The sequence below is a fragment of the Antrostomus carolinensis genome, unplaced genomic scaffold, assembly GCF_000700745.2.
Source record: "Antrostomus carolinensis isolate BGI_N321 unplaced genomic scaffold, ASM70074v2 scaffold11845, whole genome shotgun sequence".
Lineage (NCBI taxonomy): Eukaryota > Metazoa > Chordata > Aves > Caprimulgiformes > Caprimulgidae > Antrostomus > Antrostomus carolinensis.
The window spans coordinates 39014-64267 of NW_010314284.1; the positions used below are offsets into that span (position 1 = coordinate 39014).

The window sequence follows — 25254 nt, forward strand, 5'->3', positions numbered from 1 at the left end:
AATATCCTCCTAAAAGCCAGGGAAAAAAAACCTGCTTCCTCTGAGCAGACTGGACTCCATTTTGACATTGATTATCCTTTTTCTCTTTTGTCAAACACAAATACAACAACAGAATAAGCAGGTTGTTTTTTCTAGTGCCGCACTCAAACAGTGGGGTAAGACAGACTGATGGTAACCTATTGTTCATCATCACCACCACCACCACCCAGGCATTTACAGTTACTTCTTTTCAGATTTTTAAGCTGAAATAAGTTGGCAAAAAACTTCTTTAGTGTCTAGCGTTAAAACATCAAGTAGCAGGAGTTTTTAATCTCATCTCAGTACATGTAGTTGCATGGACTTAAAAATTACTCCATGTTCAATCACGTGGTGGTTTCACGTGGGCAGGCACAGTCCTCAAGAAAAATGAGACCCAAGATAAAAATGGCTTGGTCTTCTCTCATGACCTATCCCACACAGACCATCTCTGTTTGGCTCATGTATTCCTACTGAAGTGGGAGGATTCTCCCGAGCATGCATTTTTAACAGAGTCCAAGCCTTTTTGAGGACATGAAAGAACTCATTACTCTTCACATGCACAAAAACAAAGTGCAATGCGCTACTAAAACAGGATTCTAAAATAAAGGCAAGAGCAAAATATTATTTGCAGCCCAAAACTCATTTTGCAATTCCAACTCAAGCTCAAAGAAAGTATTGCTCATCTACAAGGCTTCTTTTCTTTAAGAATCAAGACATTTTTGGACATGATGCTTTATTTCCTTCGTTCAAGTAAGCCAAAGCGTGAGACAAATGCAAGTTACAAAGCCATATTTGGACACAAAATTAAACCTGCAGTAAAAAAAAAAAAGTCCCAAGTGATGGGACCAGCTGATTCTTTTAGTACAGTCAGAGGACTGACTTTGTATCTCCCACATCAGAGGGCCAGTGTCCTACCAGTAACACATGTGCAGAGACTTAATTGACACTTGATTAATCAATAGGTAAATGGTGCGTGGCTGACACTTACCATGTGTTGCAACCAGAACCTGCACCGTGCACAGTTAGGTGGGGACAGGGGGCAAGTAGGACAGAAACAAAAATAAGATGGAAAGTAAGCTTCAGGCACTTCCTATTCATCTACAGCTATGCTGAAACACGCAGAAGTAACAATTACCAGTAGGGCTTATATTTTGCCAAAAAATAAGCAACCTCAAGTAAATTAAGGATATTTGTGCAAAATAGCACAAATTATTTAACTGTACAGACACACTGCAAAGTGGACCTGTCTTACTAAATGTGGTATAGTAGCCAATTGTGGTTTTAAAATTGCATTCAAGTTACATTTAAAAGCAAAACAAGTCCTCAAAGCATTAGATTGGCTAATACTTAAGTCCACAGATTTTAGATGCAAGTGCAATTTTCTTTTGCACTTTAAGAAACTTAGAAAGAAGAAAGTGTATAATTAAAATTGGGACTCCCCAACTGAGATAAAACCCCAAGCTCATAAAGCTTATTTCTTAATCAATAGTTTTTCTGTAATTTGTTTGAAACCATCTGAGGTGGCAAATCATCTGCAAGTGTAGACCTCTTCAGATCAAAATAGATATTAAAATTTCAAATTGTATTTTGAGTGTGGGGAGAAGGAAAACGAATCTTATTTTCTCCTCAAAGTGACCTTCTCCTTTATTAAACAAGTCTTGAAACAGAGGTTTAATTCAAGACCAGAGGCACTAACATGAGGTATCCTATTAAGATGAAACAGTTAAATTCTCCTATCTTTGAGGAGAATCCAGACAATTCAAAGTAGTGTCCTATAAATCTTCATAAGAATAACTATTTCAAGAACATCTCCCAGGCTCATGCCCGAGAAAGCTGAAAACATAAAAGAAAAAGAATTAGCTTTTTGAAGCTTCTTTCTGCACCACAGTGTCAAAAAATCCTATTTTGACAAAATCCTTTCCACAATCTCGGTATAATAATTAAAAACTATTATATATAGAGATACAATGGGAATTAGAAAAAGCTTATTTCCAAAGTATTGCTTCAGCAATATATATATATTTCGACATAAAATTCCATCCAGGCAGGTTTAACTGTCACAGCAACTTCATACCAATAATTATGAACTTAAGCAGAAGGAGAAAACATCTCCTACTCAGGGAGTAGGACTGTTGTGACCCAATAGCTCTTCTTAATTTCTCTACTAAAAAAAGACACTTATCTTGTCAGCTGACAACTTTTGGTTTATAGATTATTATTATTATTAAGAATTTGAGTTAAGAGTGGAAAATATTTTTCTGAAGAGCCAGATCAGTTTAAAAACAGATAGTCAGTTTCCTTATAGCTAAGAAAAAGGTCACAAGAAACATTCAATGCTATAAACTAAATTCCTCTTTTGATTGTCTACATAAAACACAGGAGGAAGGTAGCACTTTGTAAGTTCCAGACAATATTTTCAGCATTAGAAAAATACTCCAAGACACACAAAAAAACCTGGTAAATGAGCTAGCAAGGAAGTTCTCCCCTCCACACCCCTCCCTCCAAATTCTTCTAGTCTATGAAAAAAGTTCTTAAAATTTTTCAGAACGTTCTTCCAATCAACACGGTTAAAACTGCAACAAAAGTCACATGCAAACTGACCGGGCTGAAGGGCCAGTATCTTGTGTTTGTATGTTGAATTACTCAAGTTCTACCTGGACAAACAAAACCCAAGACAAGCAAAGCCAATCCTGGCTGTTTCTTAATGAGAAGCCAGAATTGGCTCTGCATCCCTCCTCCCCCAGAACTACTCTTGGCCAACTAATCATACTGTAGTTTCTCTGCCCGCTTTGAGGTTAGGTGCTGAGAACTGGCGCCTCATCCGTGGCGGCGTCACAAACTGGTTATAGTGGTTAAGCCGGTCAGTCTGTTTTGGGTGGAAGTTAGCTGTATTGCCTTCTGCACTGTCTCCACTGCTGTGATTGCAGTAAGGTTGTCGGTGCTGGTGGATGTGGCGTTTTTGCTGGAAAGTCTGCAGGTCTGGGTTCTGCTGCCCGCTGTATGAGTGCAAGGATTCAGATGAGCCCGATGTCTGACGCCGCAAGCTTTTTTGAGAGCCATTATTGAGAGAATTGCTTCTCCAGCGCAACTGAGGTGATGGCTGCTGCTGATTGCTAGGCTGTGACTGCATGTTTAATTGCTGCCTGTTAATTTGGATATTATCTTGATTTCTCTGGGGGCCATGAAGATTCCACAGCTGCTGAGGGTCTTTAGAAGCAGCTCTACTTTCTTTTTCTTTGTTTTCATCTTTGTTCTTATCGTCTTCTTTTGGAATTCTAACCTCTATAACTTCATCCTCTGTGATAATGATATGGGTGCCTGGACTCCATGAGTTCCTGTGTTTGGGATTGCTTTTGAAAGGAAAGCGGGGCTTGCGGTTTTCAGGCGGAATAAATCGGTGAGGCATATTTTGTCGACGAAGCTGTTTTGCTATTTCCTGCTGTTGCAGATTTTTAAATCGAATCTGTTCTTGCCTCATCCAACGTAATCGCCCACGTCTGAAAGCTGGATCACCTGCCATTAACTGAGAAACACGCTCCTCTTTAGCAAGATCATCATTCTCACTTCTTTTTAAGTCATCTGTGGGCTTCTTATCCACATCCACCACACTGGCAGAGTTTGGAGACTTAGCATTAGCTATGGTTGACTGAGCTTTCTCTGGAGACCCTATCAGAGGTAAAACCTTCTCCATTTTTAGCATCTTATTTCTGAGAACTTTTATCTCTTCATCCTTCATGTTGTTCTGCTTCTTCACTTCTTGCAAAATATCTTCCAATTTGTCTATGTGCACCTTAAGGTCATCCACATCAGTTACTCCTTTGCCATTGGCCATAACATCTTCAATTTTCTCATCTCCAACTCCTACTGTATCCCAGACATCACGAGCAACGGCTCGCCACGATTCACGTTCGTTTGGATCTTTTTTCCCATACATGGCACAAAGCTCTTTCATTTTCACAATGGCCAGAGCCTCAATCTCCTGCCTAGAGTGCCTGAAGTCATTGAGTGCTACCTCATAGCATATCTCTTTCACAGCCTGAATCTTTAAGTCTGAGATGGTAACCCATTTGGAGTCTTTGCTAAGGCGTCGACGTTGGGGTATCTGGTACATTTTTATAGGCTCTCGTTTCTTCCCACTGCTGGGGAGGCCACACTTTTTTACAATGGTTTGGAGCTTGCTGGGGGGCAGCTTCTCTCTCAGGGAAGTGATCAGTCTCCAACTCTCCTCACACGATCTCTTGTCCGAATCATCCCCACTATCAGAGTCTGCATCCTTTGGAAAAACAAAAATCAAGAAGTGGCCCCAAAATAACCAAAATTAAAATTGTAAGAAAATGGAAAAGCTAAACAAGAAGTAGCAGGCAAAGAAAACTAAATCAAAAATCAAAATAGAACAAGTGATAAGGAAGTCCCTGAAGACTGGGTGTTAGGACATTAAAATGTATCTTCAAGAGTCATGGACTGTCAAAATTGGAGCTCTTCACTAAATTAAGATTAACATTATATTTAAAAGTCTTGTCATCTCAAAATAGAAGATAATGTAAACTCTTCCCTCCCAATCCCTTCCAAAAATCTTTAAATGGATCAACTAAAACCAAGTTCCTGATTAAAAAAAAATTAAAAACCAAGTGTAAACTGCACTTCACACATGCTACAAAGACATGCAAGTCCCCGCCACACACATTTGCCTTGGTGACCGCTGTTGCTTCTTTCAGCAAATCCTCCCCAGGTAGGTGAACACAACAGCCATCATAGAAGATGTCATGAGCAGCCAGAGTAAGTCGGGTTAACACTGGTTAGTAACGTTGTACGTGGTTGCAGGGATGCTCAAGTTTAGAATCCACTTCACTACAATAGCAGCCAGAGAAGTGTTAGACGATAAGAAAAAATGAAACAGAAGCAGCCGAAAGGTTCAATGTTAAAAGGACTGTAAGTGCCACTATGACAGGTGAAGAGAGTGGTTCATACTCCAAGACTTGCTACAAGCTAAAAGGATATCCAGAATCAGAGTTTCAGAGTTGGGCTGTGGTTTGGGGTGGGGATTTTTTTCCCATTTGTCACCTTGTTGCTTAAACAAAAACCCCATTAACAGTCTTGTCTGTCCGAAGAACGTGTTTCAGAAGAATGTAGCAGTAATGACTTTTTTTTTTTCCCTTTAAACTGTTTTAATACAAATTCTCTATTTGATATTCTTGATGTGCTCTCTTCTCAAACCCTAGAGCCTGGAGCTTCCACACACTTGCTATGCTTCTTCATTACAAGTTTTCCACCTTTTGCTAAATGATTTTAATGAGCAGTGCTTCAAGTTTCCATACGCTAGGAATGTCTGTTCAGGTATACTGCCACCAGAAGTTAAGGATATCCATTATTGCTTACTGCAACCAGGAATTAAACCAGGACTATTTTTCTTTAAAGGATTATTAATTTAAGACAACTCTTTAACAAAGTCCTATGTATTACTGTGATCCAAACATCCTCAGTAAAACACAGCAATCAGTCTCTAATGAACCTCTATCTAACGTCCCTATTTTTCACACAGAGAATTTAATACATGAGAAATTAGGAACAGTAAAAGCCAGTTATTCTAAATCCAAAGGAAACCCAGGTCGTTGACTCAGAACCCCGGGTTCCTAAACTTAAGACTTTGGGTAGAAAACCACAAAGAATGGTGATTACAATACAATTTGTTTTGGCAATGATGAAAGGGAGTAAAAGAAATACTGTTTTGCCCTATGGTCAACAAGCTCCACAGCCCAAGATTCACATTATTTGGGTTTTTTTGTGACCTTATGTATTTTTAAATATTTAAGAATAACACTAGAAAATCGACTTCTAGTTTAGGCCAAAATATAAGCAAACCGTTGGTTTAGAAACAGAACATAAACTCTTTGTGAGTTTACAGCCAACAGAATTTGTGTCCTGAGGAAACAGCATCTAACAAACTGCATATTGCAGTGGAAACAAAAGATGCCCTGGAGAAAGACACTGTACAATCTACATATTCAAAGTTACGTCCAGAAAGGCAAAACACAAACTACTCAAACTTTAATCACAAATTCCACAGGATTGTTCTTACAGATTACAAAATCACCATATCACTTCTTATGGGTAAAGCATGTCTTGTGTATAAAAAGCTGATTAAGAGACACTATGTGGTCATTGTCCTGTGTACACTCAGAGGTTAACCAGACCAACTAATATAGGTACATACCCACATTCTAATATCAAGTGGTCACTGCAAAGGCATTATGACCCAGAAAACCAGAAAGATAATTTTAGCTCTATTAAACACATTTTCACATTCAATTTGTAAAATGGAGTGTAATTATTTCTATTCCCTAGGAATACTAGCAAGGCAAATATGTATCAGTTGTAAATTTGGGGGGGACGAGCTATTATTTATCTTTTTTGTATAGGGCATCTAACAAATAGATATCCAAATTGGCTAGAATGTCAGTAAAAAATCAAAACAATCTGGTAAACAGGATTAGTCAGCTTCTTATATCCAAGATTATACTCCAATTTAGAACAAGAATATTTATATTTCAATATCAATCTTAAATAGCAGTAAGTTAGAGAACTTGATATTGCAGCTAGATATATCCCAGCCATGTAAATACTTTTAAGGTACACAAGCTGAAATGCATTCCCAGATTTCACAATAGTTATATGAATCCATTAATCCTGTCCATTCCAGACTCTGCATGGAAATGACAGAGAAATGACATAGAAGTGACAAGACGTGTCAAGTTTTGCTCTCATCTGAAATATTCCTATTAAGCACTGCGATAAGCAGGGATACTGCTTAGCAGACCAATGATCTCATCTGATAGGATCCCTTACAACTAGGAAAGGTGTCCTTCAGGAATTCTATTCTTAAGGCACATAGGATAGTCTTCCACCTTTGTCCACTAAGTGAAATCAGCAAAACCAAAACAGGCTTTAACAAATCAGCAACTTTATCACAGTATTGAACAGCTCACTACCTAAAGAACCTTCTCTTAATCTGAAGTATACAGGGAAACTGTCAAAACACTTTTATAAATGCAGCCTTATTTGAAGTAGCTCCCCAGACAGCCAATTCTCACATCTTTAATTCATACAATAGCTTAGCTTATGCCTGTCAGCTGAAATGTAAGGGAGGGAATTCCACTACTTGTAGCTCCTTTGACACACAGCAAAAATTTACTCAATACTTAAATTGTTCTTCCTTTGACATTGAACTGATTTTTCCTGTACTACTTTCAGCTACACAAATTTTAACTATAAATCGCAGAGATGAAACATTGCATTAGTTACATCTTAACTTCTTTTCTGAGTTGAGATTTGCTTTGGTTCAAAGTCTGCAACCACTCGTCTCCATCCAAGAAATTAGTCCCTTGCAATGAAATAATTAGAAATGCAGAAGTCTTTAAGTGTATAAGATAATTTTTTTAAATTATGTAGCTTGTACCTATAGAAGTCTCAGTAACTTTGCTCCATTCTGCTTTTGGGAGAAGGGGAAGAGCTTTACAGTTTAAAACCCAGCATGCATTTAACCCATGGTTTTCAGCAGTTTCAAACTAATACTATAAACAAATGAATCATGATTTCAAAATTTTTATTAGAATTCAGGCACAACTACATTTGTGTTCTGGCTAAAAGACAACCCAATGTAGTGAAAGCAGAATCAGGAGACTCAGGTTTCTTAAGGAAATCTATATTTCGTTTCTGGGCTTGGTCTTATTTTTAAAATTCACAGGGTGCTTGAAGACTGCACACATTTCTATTTGTAATGCACTTCAGAAGGTATTTGTTGCGAGAAGACTGAAGTCTTCCTCTCAGACTCAATTTATCAGACTTCCTATTTAAGTAATAGGTGGAATGGTGGAATTCCCATTGTTCAGAAAGAGTTCACATTCCTTTTGCAGACTGTTCCCTAGTCATAACCCCACTAATGGCATGTGTACCATTAAGACCCTTACAAGGAACTCCATGCAGGGGGAGGGAGAAGGGTTAAAACATGCACAATGCAGCAACATTTTCAGACATCATTCAAAAAAAAAAAAAAATCCTAGCATATCAATGTTCTAGGAATCTCTTTGGCAGCAAAATTAGTATCTTCTGGTGATCCAAGACAAAAATAAAGGCAAACATCCCAAGAAGTAGCTGTTCAGACTACTGAAAAGAACTTAAAAAAACCACAGAGCATAGAAATGCCCTTCTTTCAGGTTAATTTGCAAGAAATCCAACCTATCCCAACAAGAACTGACTAAAGCCACTTCACTGTCAATTACAGTGTCTGAATTAACATGAAGGAGTTCACTGACACTGACAATAATTCATTGCAGATACAGAGTATTTGAAAGGAAAGGGAGAACTGCATTGTGCAGACAACCCAAGCAGGTTTCGTAAACTTTCAGATAAGCAAGGACAGGAATTACTGTTTGCCAAAGGTATAGTTAATCTGAAGTAAGGACACATACCAGTCTTTGCTGCTCCAACAAGAGATCAGCTTCCTCCTTCTCCTTCTTATACAAAATTTCCATTTCTTGTAACCTGAAGATGAACAGAAGAACAGAAATTGCCAAAGAGGTCAATATTTTCATGTTGGTGTTACTCTACACGTACAGCACACCAAATTACAGTGACAAGAGTAAAAGTCATTCCACTTGAAAGGAACTGTTATTTGTCTATTGTAGTACTATAGAAGTGAACCTTCCTCTAAGTCACAGTTCAGCCCTTCACCAAAAGCTCTATAAGGTTAGTGGCAGATGCTTACCTGTGATTTTTAAAAGAGCTTGAGCACTGAAACAGTGAAGTAAAATGATGAGGAAGCTTTCTGAACTTTCACAATAGGTAGCAGAGATGATATATGGTAGCACCTAGGTTTAGGTTTTGCATGGATGCTACCCAAATAACCTAGAGCTGACTCCTCCTAGTTTCAAGCAAAAAATTTGAGTTATTTTGTTACCTTTTCTCCATCTCCTGCTTCATGTCAATGCCTTGCTTCTCCAGAAGCTCCCTCTGAGCAAATGTCCAGTCAACTGGCTCAGAGGGAGTCTCAGCTGACGGTGTTTTCTCTCTTTCTGCTCGTGCTTGCTCTGGATGGTTGAATCTGAAGACATGATTTTTACCCATGATGATACGATTTCCTAAAAATAGGAACAGTATTTAACTCTTTCAGGTAACCATTCCAAAACCATTGAAAAACATCACTGAATGATTCATCCCATTTATCCTGTTGGGTGAAAGCATAAGAAAAGATTGCCCTATAAGGATTTCTGTATACATTCAAGTTATCTGTCTGACAAGAAAGAAAAAAAGAATGGCTGGTTTGTACAGAGGGAGTGCTCACAGAGGACATCATCACCCTCAGGGGTCCAATCCAATATGCCAGCAGAGTTTATCAAAAATTAAAGGACAAATCTGGAGATTGACCAACAGTTGCAGTAAATAAAACACATCACTAAATTCCATTCTTCTGCTCCAGTGACAGTGCCAAAACATAAGCAAAAGCCACTTCAGCAGAATTTTCAGCTTGGAAAAGCCTAACTTCAAACACTGGAAGTGCTTAGTTTTCTTTAAAATGTGGTTTACACATAATGATTTTATTGGAGTCCTAATCAGTGGGATTTATGTAAGGGTTTTACAGCTTCTTTTACACTAATGTCAAAAGAGCTGAAGAAATCTAATATTGTTAAGTCTTTTGGCTAAATCCTAGAGATATCAGATGTTCACAAAGCCTGAGACATGTGCATGATGGAAGACAGTAATATGCCTCTGCTCTTCCAGAGAACATATTAATGTAATTAAAATTTTAAAAAGGCATTCTAGTAAACAGACCTCCAAAGTAACCAAAATTGTCCTTACCAGTGTTACTGAAGTACAGGCTTCTAAAGCTGTTAGAGACCATGTCTGTATTATTCTAGTAACAATCATCCAAGTGCAGAGGAAAATGAAAAATTTCTATTTTTTTTAAAGGCAAGTAATTACTAAATTATAAAGTCATGGTATTCAGTATGAGCCATATGCAGGCACAGAACAGCAAAAACTGATCTTCCTTCATTTTCCAGACTCATGCTGAAGTCAGTGCACTTGGTTCCATAAAAATACTCACTTATAACTTGGTGCAAATAATTCTGAAGTGGGGTTTCTTGTTTTTTTGTTTTTCTTTTTCCTTTTTCCCCTCACCAGTGGAAAAACAGGGGAGGGACAGAGAAATCATAATAGCTTGAAAGAGATAGTTTAAACCCCATAATTTATGGGAGTCACTCCCTCCTCTCTAATTCTTCCCCCACATGCCTTTCTAAAGGAATGTAGGGGACCAAGTGAGAAATCCAATGAGAGCAAAGAGAAACTCTTGCACTCATGCAGAGGGTCATATCTTAACCTTGCCAAGAAACTGGGAATTTTCCATCAGCAACTGGCAGTCTGTCTGCTCCATCTCACTGAGACTGCCAAGGGCAATAGGCTTGGGCAAGAATGCATTTGAATAATATCAGGGTAAGCAGAAGGACAAGCAGGAAGCTGCGTGGCAGTGAACATTTCAGTACACTTACAGCTAGTGCAGCAGAGAATGAAAGAAAACAAACTGCTGCCAAGAGAAAAATGGTATCAACTGCTGTTTAACAGCCACACCCCAAAAAGGTAACACTGCTGCCCTTTAACAGACCCAGCATTCTCCACATATGATGCAGATGTCATGATGAACAATTATTAGATGGAGAGTCTACAAAAAAATTCATTCTAGCAGTTCTTACCTGAGCGCAACTGCACAGGCTGTACAACCCTCTTGCCATTAACGTAGGTTTCTGATCGTTCACAAGGCTCCAAAGTAACAATAACTATGAAGGAAACAACATTGATGACTGAGACTTTAGAGAGCATTGTATAGAAACAGAAGTTTGTAAACACTACAGACCTCACATTTTCTGCCTATCTTCCTACTAACATTGAAAAAAAAGATACAAGATACTCCCTGATACCATGCTTAAAAATAAAGTCCCATGAGAAAAACCAATATTACTGATATCTCCATATTGCAGTTGAAAATTATTATTATTTTTTCTGTTTGAATTTTCATGTTTATAGTTAACCAAGAACTTCACTCTTACAGTGACTGCAGCCTGCTATTTGAACCTATTATCACTTAAACTTTATTTTCTTCCCCTAAGACTCAAGAAAACAGTGAGGCAAAGCTGATGGTTTTCTTGAGGCAAGACAAACTTTTAAACACTAGTATTCCCTGGCCAACTATGCAATGAGGAGTGAAAGATTCAGCAACACTTTATGTTTTACCTTCACCATTGTTGTTCCTCTCACTTCGAAAGATACAGTGTTCTTCTTTGATATGAGCCCCACTCAACACAATGTCTTGCCTTCGCTCAGCATCAGCTTGGCCAACCCTGGGTCCAATAGAAGATATTGAAAAAGCAAATCAGACACTTTCTACAACTCTATATAGGACAGTACAGCCCAGAAATATCCAGGAAAGAAGTCTAAACTGTTAAGACTATCCTTCAAGTTTAAAGGTTTGAACTAGCACTTAACTCTGCATTGCAGAGAATTTACCACATTTACCATGAATTAGAGGATAACAGCTTAACAAAAGAGAAGTTTTCTCTCTCTTAACACATGTAATTTAAAGAGAGAATTGGAATGTTAAACACCTCTGGATTTAATGTGTTGCCTTCCCTCTTGTGAACCCCCTTCTGCCTTTACCAAAAGGATGCAGAAGAAAAAATAAAGTGACAGGAACTTCCAGTGGTGCATTTCAGCTGCATACAGTGATCATCCCTTCCAATAATCACCATCTGCACTTTAAAAAAGTCATAATGGCTCAGAAGACTCTTGCTGAATAATTTGATGCCACAAGCAGTTTCATTCAGCTCCCAGACAGTGAGATGTTGGCTGTATCCCTGGAGCATGAAGATTTATGTTCATTTTAAACTCAAATATTTGAGCAATTCTAGATACTGACAACTTAATTTTCAATCCTGATGTTTACTAGCTTCTTGCTCTATTTATTACTCCACACATTTCTATGTCAGCTAGCTAGGTTCAAAGCTTATAATGATTTCTTAAGCCCTACACTATTCTATTCACCATTCTGTGCTGAATTTTCTACAAGTTTCATCTTCTTTTCAGTACATCCTATGCATATTAGAGTAGTACAATACAACAGCACCTGTTTGTGTCTTCTTCTCCATTTGTCCTCCAGCAACCAAAGATGGTTTCTGGAGAACCAAAGCAACCAAACATGGCTTAGTGCTCCAAAGATAAGAGCCACTTCTCTTCCTTCAGATGTCTTGACAGCAAGTTTTGGAATACAATCTATTCTAAATTCTAAACTTAGCAATTAAATTTAATCTTATATATGTGAAAGCAGAATACATCAATTGTGCAGAGGCATGGATAACAGTTTATTTAAATAAATAACAAAGTAAACATTTATCCATATTCTAGTTGCTTTTAGCAAGTACTATGGTTTTCAATCCTCCGCCCATCAAAATGTCAAAGGCATTTTCAGTAAGTTTTATTACTTTTGTTTTCCTGTATCTTAGAAGGGATATGATGCCTTTTTTTTTTACTGCTGAGGTGTAGTAACAAACATCTTATAAAGCTAAGTGATTGCACATATTACTTTTAAAGCACAAAATCAACTTAAAAGAAAGTGCATTTCTGTACTTTTTTTCCCCACCTACAGCAATCTCGGGCTTCATTTGTACCTGCAAGTTGAATAGCTCAAGGCAAAATTGTTATTTAAACTCACGGTGTCTCCAGCATGGGGATTTAAGTTAGCAAAGAAGCAGACTTCAGAGCATATTAGCACCAATCCTCACCTAGTAATACCATCTTTGATGTAGTACAGCAGACATTCAGACATGAGTGGATCTTCATTAAGGTTTACAAGATGAGGAGTCTGAAAGAAAAAAAAAGAGAAGTTAATTAAGAACTGAGGACCCACTTTCAGGCTTCTTCCCACAGTGCCAGAATATGTATATTAATCCACCAGTTTTGCTATGTATATTCAAGGTTATTCCATAATGTGTTTTTTCAAATATAACATCTTGCAGTACTGTAGAGCATCACAAAGTAACAGCAGAAATACAGCTCGGATTGCTTAGTTATCTGAAATATCTACCAAAAGAGGTAATAAAAGCTTCAGCTGGGGAGAAAAAAAAAAGATTACTTGTAAAATCTCTGTAAACTTTGATAAGGAAAATCCAATGGCAGAAAAGGTTGCTTCAGTAAAGTTTTGAAATTGATGTGGAATCAACTTTGGCTTTTCTTGGGCAACACAGGTCAGGTGATCATTTGGCCAAGTCTGCTAATGTCAAAAAAAAAAAAATCTAAAACTACCAACATTTTCTGACACAAACAGCTAAAAAACTCTTCATCTAAATTTCTTCTAAAGTTAAATCCACTACGGTTACTAAACCGACCTTCTTTGGTGAAAAAACCCCATAGGAATCAGCAAACAAGTCACAAGGCCTTGGTGTGAAAATCTAGCCAGTGAGATAGCAGTAAGGACAAGCACAAAAGAAAAGGCAAAAATGGTTAAACAGAATAAAGAAAAAAGATCATAAAAGAGAAATAAAACTGTTAATAAGCCACTTGTCCATTTGTTACCCTCAAATAGAATAAATTTAGAAAAAGTAAATAAATCTGGCTAAGATTCCTTGGGAACTTTGTTTCCATCAGCTTATTCCAGCTGCAAAAGAGTTTACTTAAGAGATGTTAACAGCACTTAGTTTACAGAAGTGGAAGTTCACAATTAAGTTTGTCTTTGAATGAAGAAGTCTGATTGTCAACTGCCCAATGGAATATTTAATTATAAAGACAGAAAGGGGGGAAAAAAACAAGACAACTTTTTCACCATTAAAAATATAGAGGGCACCTAAAATCACAGCTGAAGATATCCCACACCATCATCACTATTCACTGCATTCAAAACAACACTTGGAGCTGTATAAAGCTCTTAAATCAAGAGAAAACTGGAGATAAATCAAAACCCAGGCATAGTCAACTGCTGTAACACACTATGACTTGTACCACTTGGAGACTTTGAATATAATGCTGTACCCTGCACATACATGTTTTAGCATCTGAGTTCATTTACTACGTTAAATCAAAGTCTGAATGGGTCTTTCACAGGCAAGAGAGCTTTTAAGAAATAAAGCTCAACAACTTGAAAGATGATCCTAGCAAAACTGACCATTCACTCATTACAAGATCTATTATTTATTCACAGACAGTTATGTCTGCAACTTCCTCCTCTACAGCATTCGTCTAGCAAGAGCTGAAGGACTTTCTCTTTTCCCTTTTGCACAAGCAATTAAATTTCAACAATCTATTTCAAGAAGTTTCCTTTCATCAAAGGTAAAACCAGTAGATAAAATAATGATTGCACAGTGTGATACCTTTTAATTCATGAAGTGGGCAAAATTCACTTCAGAGTTCAATTTACAGCCCAGCTGGTATAAACACAATGCTGTCCTAGTAGCATATGATTAGATTCATACTGGTAACTCAGAAGTGTAAAGTCTTTATTAAAAAAACCTTCAAATTTGCTACCTACAACTCCTAAATTTTCACAACAGCAGACATGGTTACTAGAAGGAGAACTAATGAAACTGAAGTGCAAGGATAGCAAGGGACAGAAGCAGACAGGACTAGGTCAGGAGTTCTACTTCTCCTAATAAATCCTATATGGGTAAAAATAAACACTATCTATTACCAAAGCAACTACTTAATCCATGTGGCATTTACAGACAAACCTGATCAGCTGAAAATGCACCAAAAGAGTCATCAAAAAGAGTTGAGGGCCTCTGAGGGAAAATCTAAAAGGAGATGAGGATCCATAACATAAGGGAAAGAAATGTAAAGAACACTAAATGAATTAGCATCTTCACAAGCCTTAGGCACTTCCAGAGTAGATACCAAAACCAAACCAAAGTTCTAGGTACTCCAAACACAAGAGTAACACCACTTTAAAAGAAGGATTAAACGTTTTAACCAATTTTGCTACTCTGTATTTCTGTACAATGCCTCTAGATAGGTCACTATTTAACTTTAGATCAAGTTTGTTACACACTGGCACATGCAAGTTTCAGACTAAGACACTACCCTGTGTTCCTTGTTCAAAGATTTTTGAGATACAAGAAAATATGTTCTTCTCCTTATACTTCTTCAATAATCCTGCTTTAAACTGCGTAGGTAGCTTCTTTACTAAGTTATTTTATATTTCTAGCAATGATTTATGCCCTTTTTCTACACAGTTCTGCTTTCAAATTTCAGAAAACAGAACTATTGACATGTACTGGAAGAAATATTCCCCTGCATCCCCTGTATTCAGTGGTTCATTAGATTACAATCCCTTTCTCCAAGAGGAAAAAGGATTAACAAACAAATTCAAGGAAGAGCACCTAAACAAGACCTCAAACTTCTCTGGGTATCTCAAAGAATAGGTAGAGTACATGAAAGCCACACACAGCTACTGCAGAAGACGGCAACAACAATCAGAGGCAGCATTTCTGAGTTGCTACTGACTCAACAGATATGCAAGGAGCTGCAAACATTTCTCCTTCTAAAGGAAGGTACAAAAAAGTTCAACCATTTTTTGATATCAGAAGTCTCCCCAGGAATTTTTCACGCTGCTCCTATTTCACCATTGTGTCAGGCTAGCACATGCTTCCTTACTTTAACAACCAATGGAAACTACCACAGGCAATTCCTCCCACAGCTCCCTGAAAGCATTAAGTACTACATTGCATCATTTGCATGAGAAAGTGTCCAACTTCATTATTATGGGCAAAATAATCCTTAGATGCAAAGTGATTTGATGAATTCTAACACTAATGCTATTTCCAGGAAGATATTGTAAAAGGAACTTACTACTAAGGGTCCAAACCTCACTTATGTTCTTCTGTATCTTAAATGAATACAAGCCCTTGGGTGAATCGTAGCTCCCTCACCACCCTCTCCTCCCAGGTCATCAGTCTTTTGAAGATATGATGCAATAGTTAGCAGTTTTCTCTACCTTTTTAGGTGAGAAGACTCCCAGTGTTCCTCCATCTTCCCGAATGGCAACTCCCATTTCTGCCAACAGTGCCTCCCTGAGAGAGAAAAGCAAAATATTTACCCTATTTTAGGCTTCTTAAACAAAATAAGGTCCAAAGGAAGTCATGCAATGAATAGATTAGACTTCCAAGCAGTCTATTCACTGATCATACAGCTGGGACTGTCACTACCTCATAACACAATAGGGCAAGTTTCTAAACTTTAGTCCTAGGGTTATAAGCCTGAAGAACAGCAACAGCAAAAATTCTACAGAGACTTAACAGCATTTTAGTGTAACAATATATTACAAGATAAGTACATTTTAGGACATTACATTCATTGCTTCTTTAGAGAAGGTTAAAGTCTGTTCTAAATTTAAATATTTAATTTAGGTAAAAGGAGCTACCACTATTCATTAATTCACAAAGACTGAACTGTCTTTTTCTGATCTCTCTCCTCCTTAAGACATAAAAAGGATTGTATTGGGTCAAACTGTTCATGTAACACAGTATTCTTGGCTTTGACAAAGCACAACAGTGATGCCAACACAGAAGAATAAGAACATGGCAAACACTGTGGTATTTTCCCCAAAGTATTCTCACAGTCTCCCAAATTCTTCCTAAGGAATTTACAGAATTAATGGTGGCATTTCTTTTAAAAAGCTATCCAAAGTGGATTTTTTGTTGGGTTTTTTTTGAGGTTTTGTAATTTTTTTTTAAATTCAACTCCTAGCATCAACATCCTGCAGTAAAAACTTCCACAGCTTAGCTCTGTGTTGTGAGAACTTCCTATTTGTTTCAAATCACCTATTAGCCTTAAAGTCCCTTAGCTCTGTCAGTGAATAATCAATCTCTATCCACTTTCTTCATATGTCTCTCCTGATTTTAGGGGCTGCTCACTCACATTGTTTCCAGGAAAAGATGTTCCCCTTAAATAGTTTGTAAGTTTTAAATACTCTGATTTGGCTTGGTTTGGTTGCACCCACTTTCTGACAATTATTAAGCACGTGTCTTGTTGCTCTAAGGCACAATTCAAACCAAAGCTGGAAAGCTGTAGTTGTTTCATTTTAGATACTCCAGTATTAAAAACTTAATATTTTCTGCTTAACTTTAGGGCCAGAATTTCTGGAATGTCAGCAAATGGTGGAAGGGGGAAGAAAGAGACCAGGACTCCGTGCTGATTCACAGCAGAGGCCAATGTAGCAGCTTAGGATGTTACCTGAATTACAACACTAAACATTTTAACTGTAGGAAATACAGGAAAGAACACAGCTTTCTCTCAGTATTGCCCCTACATATATAACACAAAGGTCAGCAGAATTATCACTGAGCACTCTTCTGCTGTTCCATGCTTTTGAACAGAGTAACATTCTCTATTTTCCACACTTCTCTGTTTTCTAGAGACCATCCACATCTACAGCATTTCTGATTCCTGACCTTTCCATCCTTATGGCCTCAGTTTTCCTCAGCTTCTCTTCCCATGTTTCATTCAGCTCTGCAATGATCTTCTCAGATTCCTGTGTAAAAATCCCAGAAGCTGTTTAACAATTCTTCTCAAAGTTCTTTACATAAAAAGCAAAGCAACTAAGTTTGTGCTCAGTTCTAGACTTCAAATTAATCTTGGTTATAAAAAGTACTCTCTGCACTTCAAAACTCTAAGTTGTCTTACATAATTTTTAAAAGGATAAATAACCTTGAAGGCAAGATGAGAAGAAAAGATTACTTCATATCTAACCACAATCAGACACTAATTTGAACCGCCTACATTTTTTTTTCCTCTCCTAAAATCTGATTTACAGACATCATTCAGTAACTGGATGCCAAGGATCTGCAGAGATCACACTGTTATTTCCATGGCAACAGCAGGTTTTTAATAGGAAAGGAGAAATGCAGTGTGTGTTCCAGCCCATTCCAATTTCTGTGGCAGTGTCTCATGGACAAGACATGAGAATGAAGCATAGATTCAACACAACCAGCTCTCCCCACTCATCCACCCATGGAGACTAGGGGGGGGGCTTTCATAAAAATTAAGAAATACTTCACTGTAATGCACTTTTGATGCGGTTCAGTTCTACGCAGAATTGGGACAAGGCTGCTATTGTCTGGATAAAGCATGCTATTCTGTGTGCTTCACATTTTAATCTGTGGGGGCTGGGCAAATACAACAGTGGCAGGATTATTCTTCCTCCCTTTTTCAACTTCAGGGTAATTTGGTTTTCTGAAAGCTGAGTGCATTGACTAGTCAGACTTTGTCCACCCTAGTGCTGAGCAGGTCTCCTGAAGTCTATACTTATGATCAAATTTTCCATAATTACCACTGTATCAGAGGATCTGTAAACAAGAACCAAGATTTTAATTTATAATTTAGTTGTAGCTCCAGGCTACAATTAAGCCTAAATAATCCTAACAGGACAGGCTGTGCATAAACCCAGTTTCTAGCCCACCACAGTTATGTACCTTTTAGGGTGCAAGTGAGTTTCAGACAACTTCCTAAAAAAACAGTATCATACTGGATATATTTATGAAAGAAAGTTCTCCCAAGTTCACTGCTATTTAGCCTTGGAAAAGACCAAAATAACCACCTCCTTATTCTACAGCAATACCTACCTTCAAACGTTCAATTGCCTCTTCTCCTCCAGGTGTTGACATGATTCTTTCCTGTATACTGGACACAGATGTTAACCCCACCTGACTACTGAGAGAGCAGGAGGATGGAGATGCAGTGAGGGACCCCATGGAGGCTGTGGAAAAATTGCCAGGACGTTGATTCTCGGAGGCTAGCAAGTATCTATGTTTATTGTTCTGAAAATCTTTCAAATCTGGGAGAGAGACACACAGACAGAGGGAAAGCAGAAAGACGGGAAAAGGAAAATAGGAAGAGGGAAGGAACAGGAAAAAGGAAAGGAAGGAAATACAAGTGTAAGAGGAAAGCATTTAAGCAGCAACAAGTTTTGTAATTTTTAGATGGCAGTTCTGAAACAAGTCTTTTAGTACTAGTATCCATGACAAAGATACCTCAGTTCAGACCCCGAGGATTATTAATAAGGGCTGCATCATAAACCATTTTGATCAAAAATCTTGAAAAAATAAATTACGCACTTCCCAAAAAGTAAAGCATCCTATTCCTAACTGAACACTAAACTGAGCACCATGGAGCTCACACCAGGAGCAGATTCAGTTTCTTATGAATTAGTGACATTTTGGGCTGAAGCCTCAATAGACCAACCCCTTAAACTCTGCACAACACTCTCTTCCAGACACTTTTAATCTAAAATGGTGACTCAGTAAATCTTTATCACAGCAGTGGTTCTGCTGCTTAACCACCCAGACCACAAGGACAAAGAACTACCTCTCCCTAAATTCTCACAGGAGAGTATGTAAATCACCTGTCCATGACAGGGAGAAGAGAACACAAATTTACAATAACATCATTATGTTTTCTCTTGACCCTCCTGATCTGAAAAATGGAAATTTAAGACACCTGAGCAGTGAAATATCTGATAAGGCTCTCATACTTCAGAAGGTGCTTTAAAGCTTTTTGGTCATAGTTTAAATGAGGAAGGCCTTAAAAAAAAACCCCAAAATTGAATAATACAGCTTGTGTAGCCTGAAAACCTGGAGGTCTGAAGGATGCCTCCTTGAAAGACAGAAAACAAGGAAAAAGTGCATGAATGATTTAAGAACGAATTTCCAAATGCATTTTTTTTAATCTAATTTTAATTTAACTTAGCTTCCCAGATAAGTCTGTAAATCATATCCTCAGAATAATCACATACAAAAAAAAAAAAATCTTCTAACATGGAAATATCAGACAATTAAATAGCTCAGTTTTATTAATTCTGATAGTTTAAAATTCTATTTTAAAAAGCAAACTTTAAAATAAGCATCCTTATGAAAGAAACAGGTCAAATCAGACCTTGCAAGTTATAAATAAGGTCTTCACACTTAAAAAAAATGAGATGCTCATCCAGACGTTGCATAAATTTCCACGTCCTCCTACATCTTCTCTACTCCTATCCTGAACAATTCTGCTATTGTCAGCCTTAAGCTCTAGTTCACCCCACATTCAACCTGCTGTTTCAGTCTCATAAAACTGATCAAATCAGTTTGAAAACCACCATCTGCAAATACAGGAAGCAGGGGTGGGAGTTTAACAGAAGAAAAGCAGGTTAAGGAAAGGGAATGCCATCAGGATGAGGAAAGCAGGCATGACAGAGCAGGGAGGATGAAGTCTCGAAAGGCCAACAGACGCATGCACTCCTGAAGATAAAGGAAGTGGCACTTGCAATAGCTTTCACAGTTGCTGCGACCACAGAGAACCAAAACCCTCAACATCATGCACGCTTCTCCTGGAGGCTGCAGCTTTCACACCGATGACATATGCACACGCTGAAAGCAGCATTAGAACGTAAGACAAGGCCAGGATGAGTCTTTACACCACCAGTAGCTTTAATCTTAGGAAATTTCAGACAGATCTCTTCCAGTTGATATTGTTTGAGTGAGGGTGAAGAAGACTGACTGAAAGAGTTTAAAAGGTGTAACAACATAAAATTTACATAGAATACATTTCTCCTGCAATGGATTACACATTTTCCTTTCATAGAATCAAACAGTAGAAGAGAAATAAAATGTTATTTGCTGACTGTTTTTAACCTTATTAAGTTAATAATCTACAATCAAGTATTTGAGCTCAAATAAGAGACCTTCATCAATATAAGATGTCCGACTTTTTTTTTTAAGAGACTATGCAAAATAAAATCTCAAGTCTCTAGCAGGAATTGCTAACATTTCATTTTGAGTTAATCAATTGATATATTTAAAACAAATACTTTTAGGTGGAAAAGAGATGATAAAAGGCTGGGAAGGTAGGTGAATAGAAGCTGTTTTAACCAAGTAACTTGAGAAAGATTTCAGAAAAAGATATTCTAGTTTGAATCTAAACTGTTGGCTGTCATGAAAACAGACTAAAGAATTACAGAATCACAGAATCGTAGAGAATTACCACTCTCCCTTCTATATTCTGGCAGAATGAAAACAATGAATATATGTTGCATTTCAAACTGTGCACTTTTTTTTGACTGACGACTCAATCTAAGAAATGCTGGTTAAGCTAGTTTCCATGAAACTGCATTGCATTCCACAGTGAGTGTTCTGTCTGGGATTTCCCTGTGAGAAATGCTGGCATGCAAAGCTCAGTTAAAAGCTGACCCAGAGAAGGCAGGTTATAAAGAGAATCACACAATACACACATTTGCCTCCACTTCCAGAGTATTCATCTCCCATTGGATCAACTGAAAGGAAGCAGGAGGGAAAATACAAGAAGGATCAAAATTGGAAGGTTCACCAGTGACACAGGAAGGGAAGAGAATACTACTTGATGTTTAAAGAAACAAAACACAGTTTTCAGTAATGCAGATTGGTTTTTTTTCCAGTTTTGATTTAGAACTAAAAAACACAGACTGTACCAAGCATGAAATAACACCTGCATTTCATTGTCTTCTGGCCCCATTCTCTTGAAAACAAGCAAACAAAAGGTAAATACATGTTACACATCTTTAAGCAGCCTGTGACTAAGTCAGGACTTCTGTTTCACAGGCAAATAAGCTCTGATAAATCAGAAACTAGTGCAATATTCACTTTTTTTTTTTTTTTTACTTTCCTTTTTTAAGTCAAAGAATCTTTCAGTCCCCTGGAATACATTCTGTGTTTTTACGGGCATCCCATCACTAGGAATAAATCACTGCTCCTACTACAGAAGCACGTAGCAGCTAAAATTTTAGTTTATTTGCTTTGTTTGGAATGAAGACAAGAAATAATTCAGGCACAAGTTTGCTCTGGTGCTTTAAAAGTTTGCTGGCAAAGCAAATCAGTATAATTCTGCTCTGCCAACCTAACTTAAAATCTCACCACAAAATAATTCATTATTTATTCATAAGCAGCTGTTTCATAGCTAGATATTTTGAGATGACAAATGGTTTGTCACTCTGGACACTGCCTAACAGGAATTTCCTTTTCTAAGCACGGATGGCAGTGAAGCCAGGTATCAACTAATAACCTTAACCATTTAGGGAGGAAGAAGAGGCGCTTTCTTTCTCAGTACAATATTCAGTTTCTGTTTCTCAACTACGCTGCAGCTGGACAAAAGTTCTTCACGACTCACCAGGGCAGCTCTTGAATGTGTAAGTTCTATTACAAAAAATAATTTCTACAGTAATAGGAAAGTAAATCTCCATGTTTTTCCTGAAGAGTTTGAGGGTGGCCTGTCAACTCTACAGACAATCTTAGGATGGCTTGTTTAAAGACAGAAGAGGCTACTGTTCCTAAAACCATGTTCAAAATGTAATATCAATTAAATTAACTCAATTTAACTTCCATGTTTTAAATCTCTTTCTCTCACAGGCCCACCTCTCTTTCCTAAGAGAGACAAACCTCAGGATGGTAAGGTCTGTTTAATCCACTTACTGTCAATAATATCTCCCAGCCCTTGGGCGCGCAGGAGATCCTTAAGCCTTGTCACCTCCTCCTTCAGCTCACGTACCAGCTTGGCATTGGGGTCTTCATTGATAACAGCATTGCATTTAATTTGTTTTGCACGATCAGCATATCTGGAATCAGAGCAAAAAAACAAAACCTTATAATGAACATACGAGTGCTTATCTGCAACACAGGAATGCAGCAACATAGGAGACATTTAGCCTGCAATTGTATATAATCCTGGATTATATTCAGTCATGCTTTTGAATTCATATTTAATATATGATATTGCTGTGAAAGAGAGAAGTTCTATCCAAGGTGGATTAACAAGGTGCATTGTACATACAACAGACAACATGCTTTTTTCTTATTTCTTTATTCAGTGCTTTGAAGCCTCAGTTTGACTAATATGTGTAATTTTAGGGACCACACTGGAAAAGAACATATGAACATGAGAAGATGAGTTTGATTTTTCAAGTTAAGAGTAGGCCATAAAACGCTAGCACCCTGTTCAAATAGAGCAGATTGGTTTTCCTCTTTCATGGTAATTGAGTTCTTGCCAATATAGATTCGCCTTCCTCACATATTTTCTCAAAGTATAATAACCCAAAGGTTTGAAGGACAGAATTTGGCCATTAGAGCTAACAGCTACCGATATCCATCTCGAATGAAAAGAAAGTACCTTAAAGTGCTCAAAGTTTCGTCATAGTTTATGTCTGCTGGACTCAAAGCAGCAACCATGGCAGTTCTGGAGTTACCACCTATAACAGACAAGATTTCAGATTAAACTGCAGTGTACAATCTAGGCACTAATTACCTACTATGTATCAGTATTTTCAATAAATTATAGAATTCAATAATATTCTACATTACTAAGGAACATAGAAAAATCATAGGAAAGAGAGTTGTAACTTTAACAAAGGGTAGAACTATATGACTCAGATTTGACCACCAAAAATATTTAACCTCAGGCTCGATAGAAATTTAAGTGAGTTAAAAACAGTCAGAAAAATTAGTAAGAATTTCTTTCCATATTGCCACAGGTAAATCAGACATACCTAAATTTTCTCGAAGAAGCCATGTTAGTACAGAATCCCTGTACGGTATAAAGTCTGTTTTCTTCTTTTTCTTAGTCTACAAAGAAAGAAAATACTACTGAAAAATAGACACCAAATGGAAAACTAATTTTTAAGACATAAAAATCTTGGTATAGGTATTAAAAAAACCATGACAGCACATGCAAATGCTACCTGAACAGAGCAGTGGCCCATCCTCAGCTGTAGAAGTGATTACTGAGTTTGATATTAGATAATACGCAACATATCCTGACATTTAAACAGGTGTTGTTAAGCAGTCCAGAGAACTCCCTTGAGGCAGTACCTTCAGAAATTTTTTTCTGTGTATGAAGAACAACTTTCTGACATTTAAATTCTGTGTTCTAACACCATTCCAACATAATTTAAACTGTAAACCTTACTCATTCAGGTGAAGATTTGTTTTTCCTTTTCTAGAAGAGTTACAGCTTTTTAGAGCAGTCAAAGGTCCAGATGCCTAAGTACTTTGTGCTCAAATCAGTAGTGAAAAAGCAGCACAAGAGAGAGGGTCTTCTTAGCACCTTTCCTCTAAGACCTGACATAAAAGATCTCTGCTTTTTTGATTCCAAAGTGAAGAGAATAAAATCTTACACTCAGCCAAAAAAGACAACATCCACTACTACTCAGACCATCATACCTTGTTGGTGCAGTTATCCTAGGTTGAAAGCATTAAAGAAAGATGAAAAAGATACAAGATGAGCTCTTAAAAGAGTTTTCTATATAATTTCCATGTTAGCTTGGATAGTATTTTCTTTTCTTGACAAGCCAAATGAATGAGAACAGTTTTCCTTTAAAAAAAAAAATTATCTAAAAAATATTTAAGTATATTTAACTGATCCCAAGCTGTTGAGAACCCACTTTTAAAAAGAACAGTAATAATTTACTTAGGGTTTTTTTTAATAGGAGTTGAGTGTAAAAGTAAAATACAAAGTACTTCTCTAAACCTACAACATTATATTTGGATCAACATATGCTCACTCAACTCAAGACATTAAGTCTCAGCATTGCCAAGAAAGCCAGCAATAATCGAATTATTACACTGGTATTTCTAAAATTTTAACAAGAAAGCTGCAGTTAGTTTTCTAAACCTGTTATTTCAAATAAAAATAAAATTACTGGTCTGCAGAACTAAAAGCTTGCTACATGAACATGTCTTCTAAACAAATACAGGCTTCTGTCGTAAGGCTTCTTCACAGCTAAACAAACCAATGCTTCAAACTACTGACAAAGTTTCTACCAGTCTGCATGACATTCACAGAATACGATCAGCACTATTCATCTATCCAAATACACAGAGCTAATCTGTCTGAGAACACTAGGCCAAGACCAGTGAATGATTCTGCTGTACTCCATGGTTTTTAACTGTCTCAGTTTTACTAGCTATGGAAAGGTTGTTACAGGTAAGTAAATGCTGTACTTACCACTTCAGCCAATGCTGAAATAACTTTGCCCAGAGTTGTGAGAGACTTGTTTATATTTGCTCCTTCCTGAGAAAACAGAATCCAGTATTATAGAGTAATTAAAATTGCTCAACCATGAACCTCTGTAGACTAAATGAGCCAAATGTCACACCCATAATCGCAGAGGAAAAAAAAAAAACTCTTCAGTTTTGCAGCTATTTTTTC

General features: G+C 37.3%; 1 protein-coding gene across 4 annotated transcripts in view; it reads right to left on the reverse strand.

Moving 5' to 3' along the window:
• KIF1B (kinesin family member 1B) overlaps positions 1-25254 on the reverse strand; it is an 81867-nt gene that overhangs the window by 33415 nt on the left and 23198 nt on the right. For 2 of the 4 annotated variants that reach the window (XM_010167597.1, XM_010167596.1), the window contains exons 8-19: positions 25051-25116; positions 23594-23669; positions 23218-23296; positions 22524-22666; positions 18669-18802; positions 17499-17578; positions 16043-16118; positions 12843-12922; positions 11299-11405; positions 10761-10844; positions 8972-9152; positions 8484-8556 (exon numbers count right to left, since the gene is read on the reverse strand). In XM_010167597.1, the coding sequence (XP_010165899.1) occupies positions 8484-8556; positions 8972-9152; positions 10761-10844; positions 11299-11405; positions 12843-12922; positions 16043-16118; positions 17499-17578; positions 18669-18802; positions 22524-22666; positions 23218-23296; positions 23594-23669; positions 25051-25116 (1179 nt within the window). Of the gene's footprint in view, positions 1-2782; positions 4292-8483; positions 8557-8971; positions 9153-10760; positions 10845-11298; positions 11406-12842; positions 12923-16042; positions 16119-17498; positions 17579-18668; positions 18881-21310; positions 21353-22523; positions 22667-23217; positions 23297-23593; positions 23670-24266; positions 24285-25050; positions 25117-25254 lie in introns of those variants that run through there. The other 2 variants (XM_029084871.1, XM_010167598.1) reach the window with 2 other exon arrangements.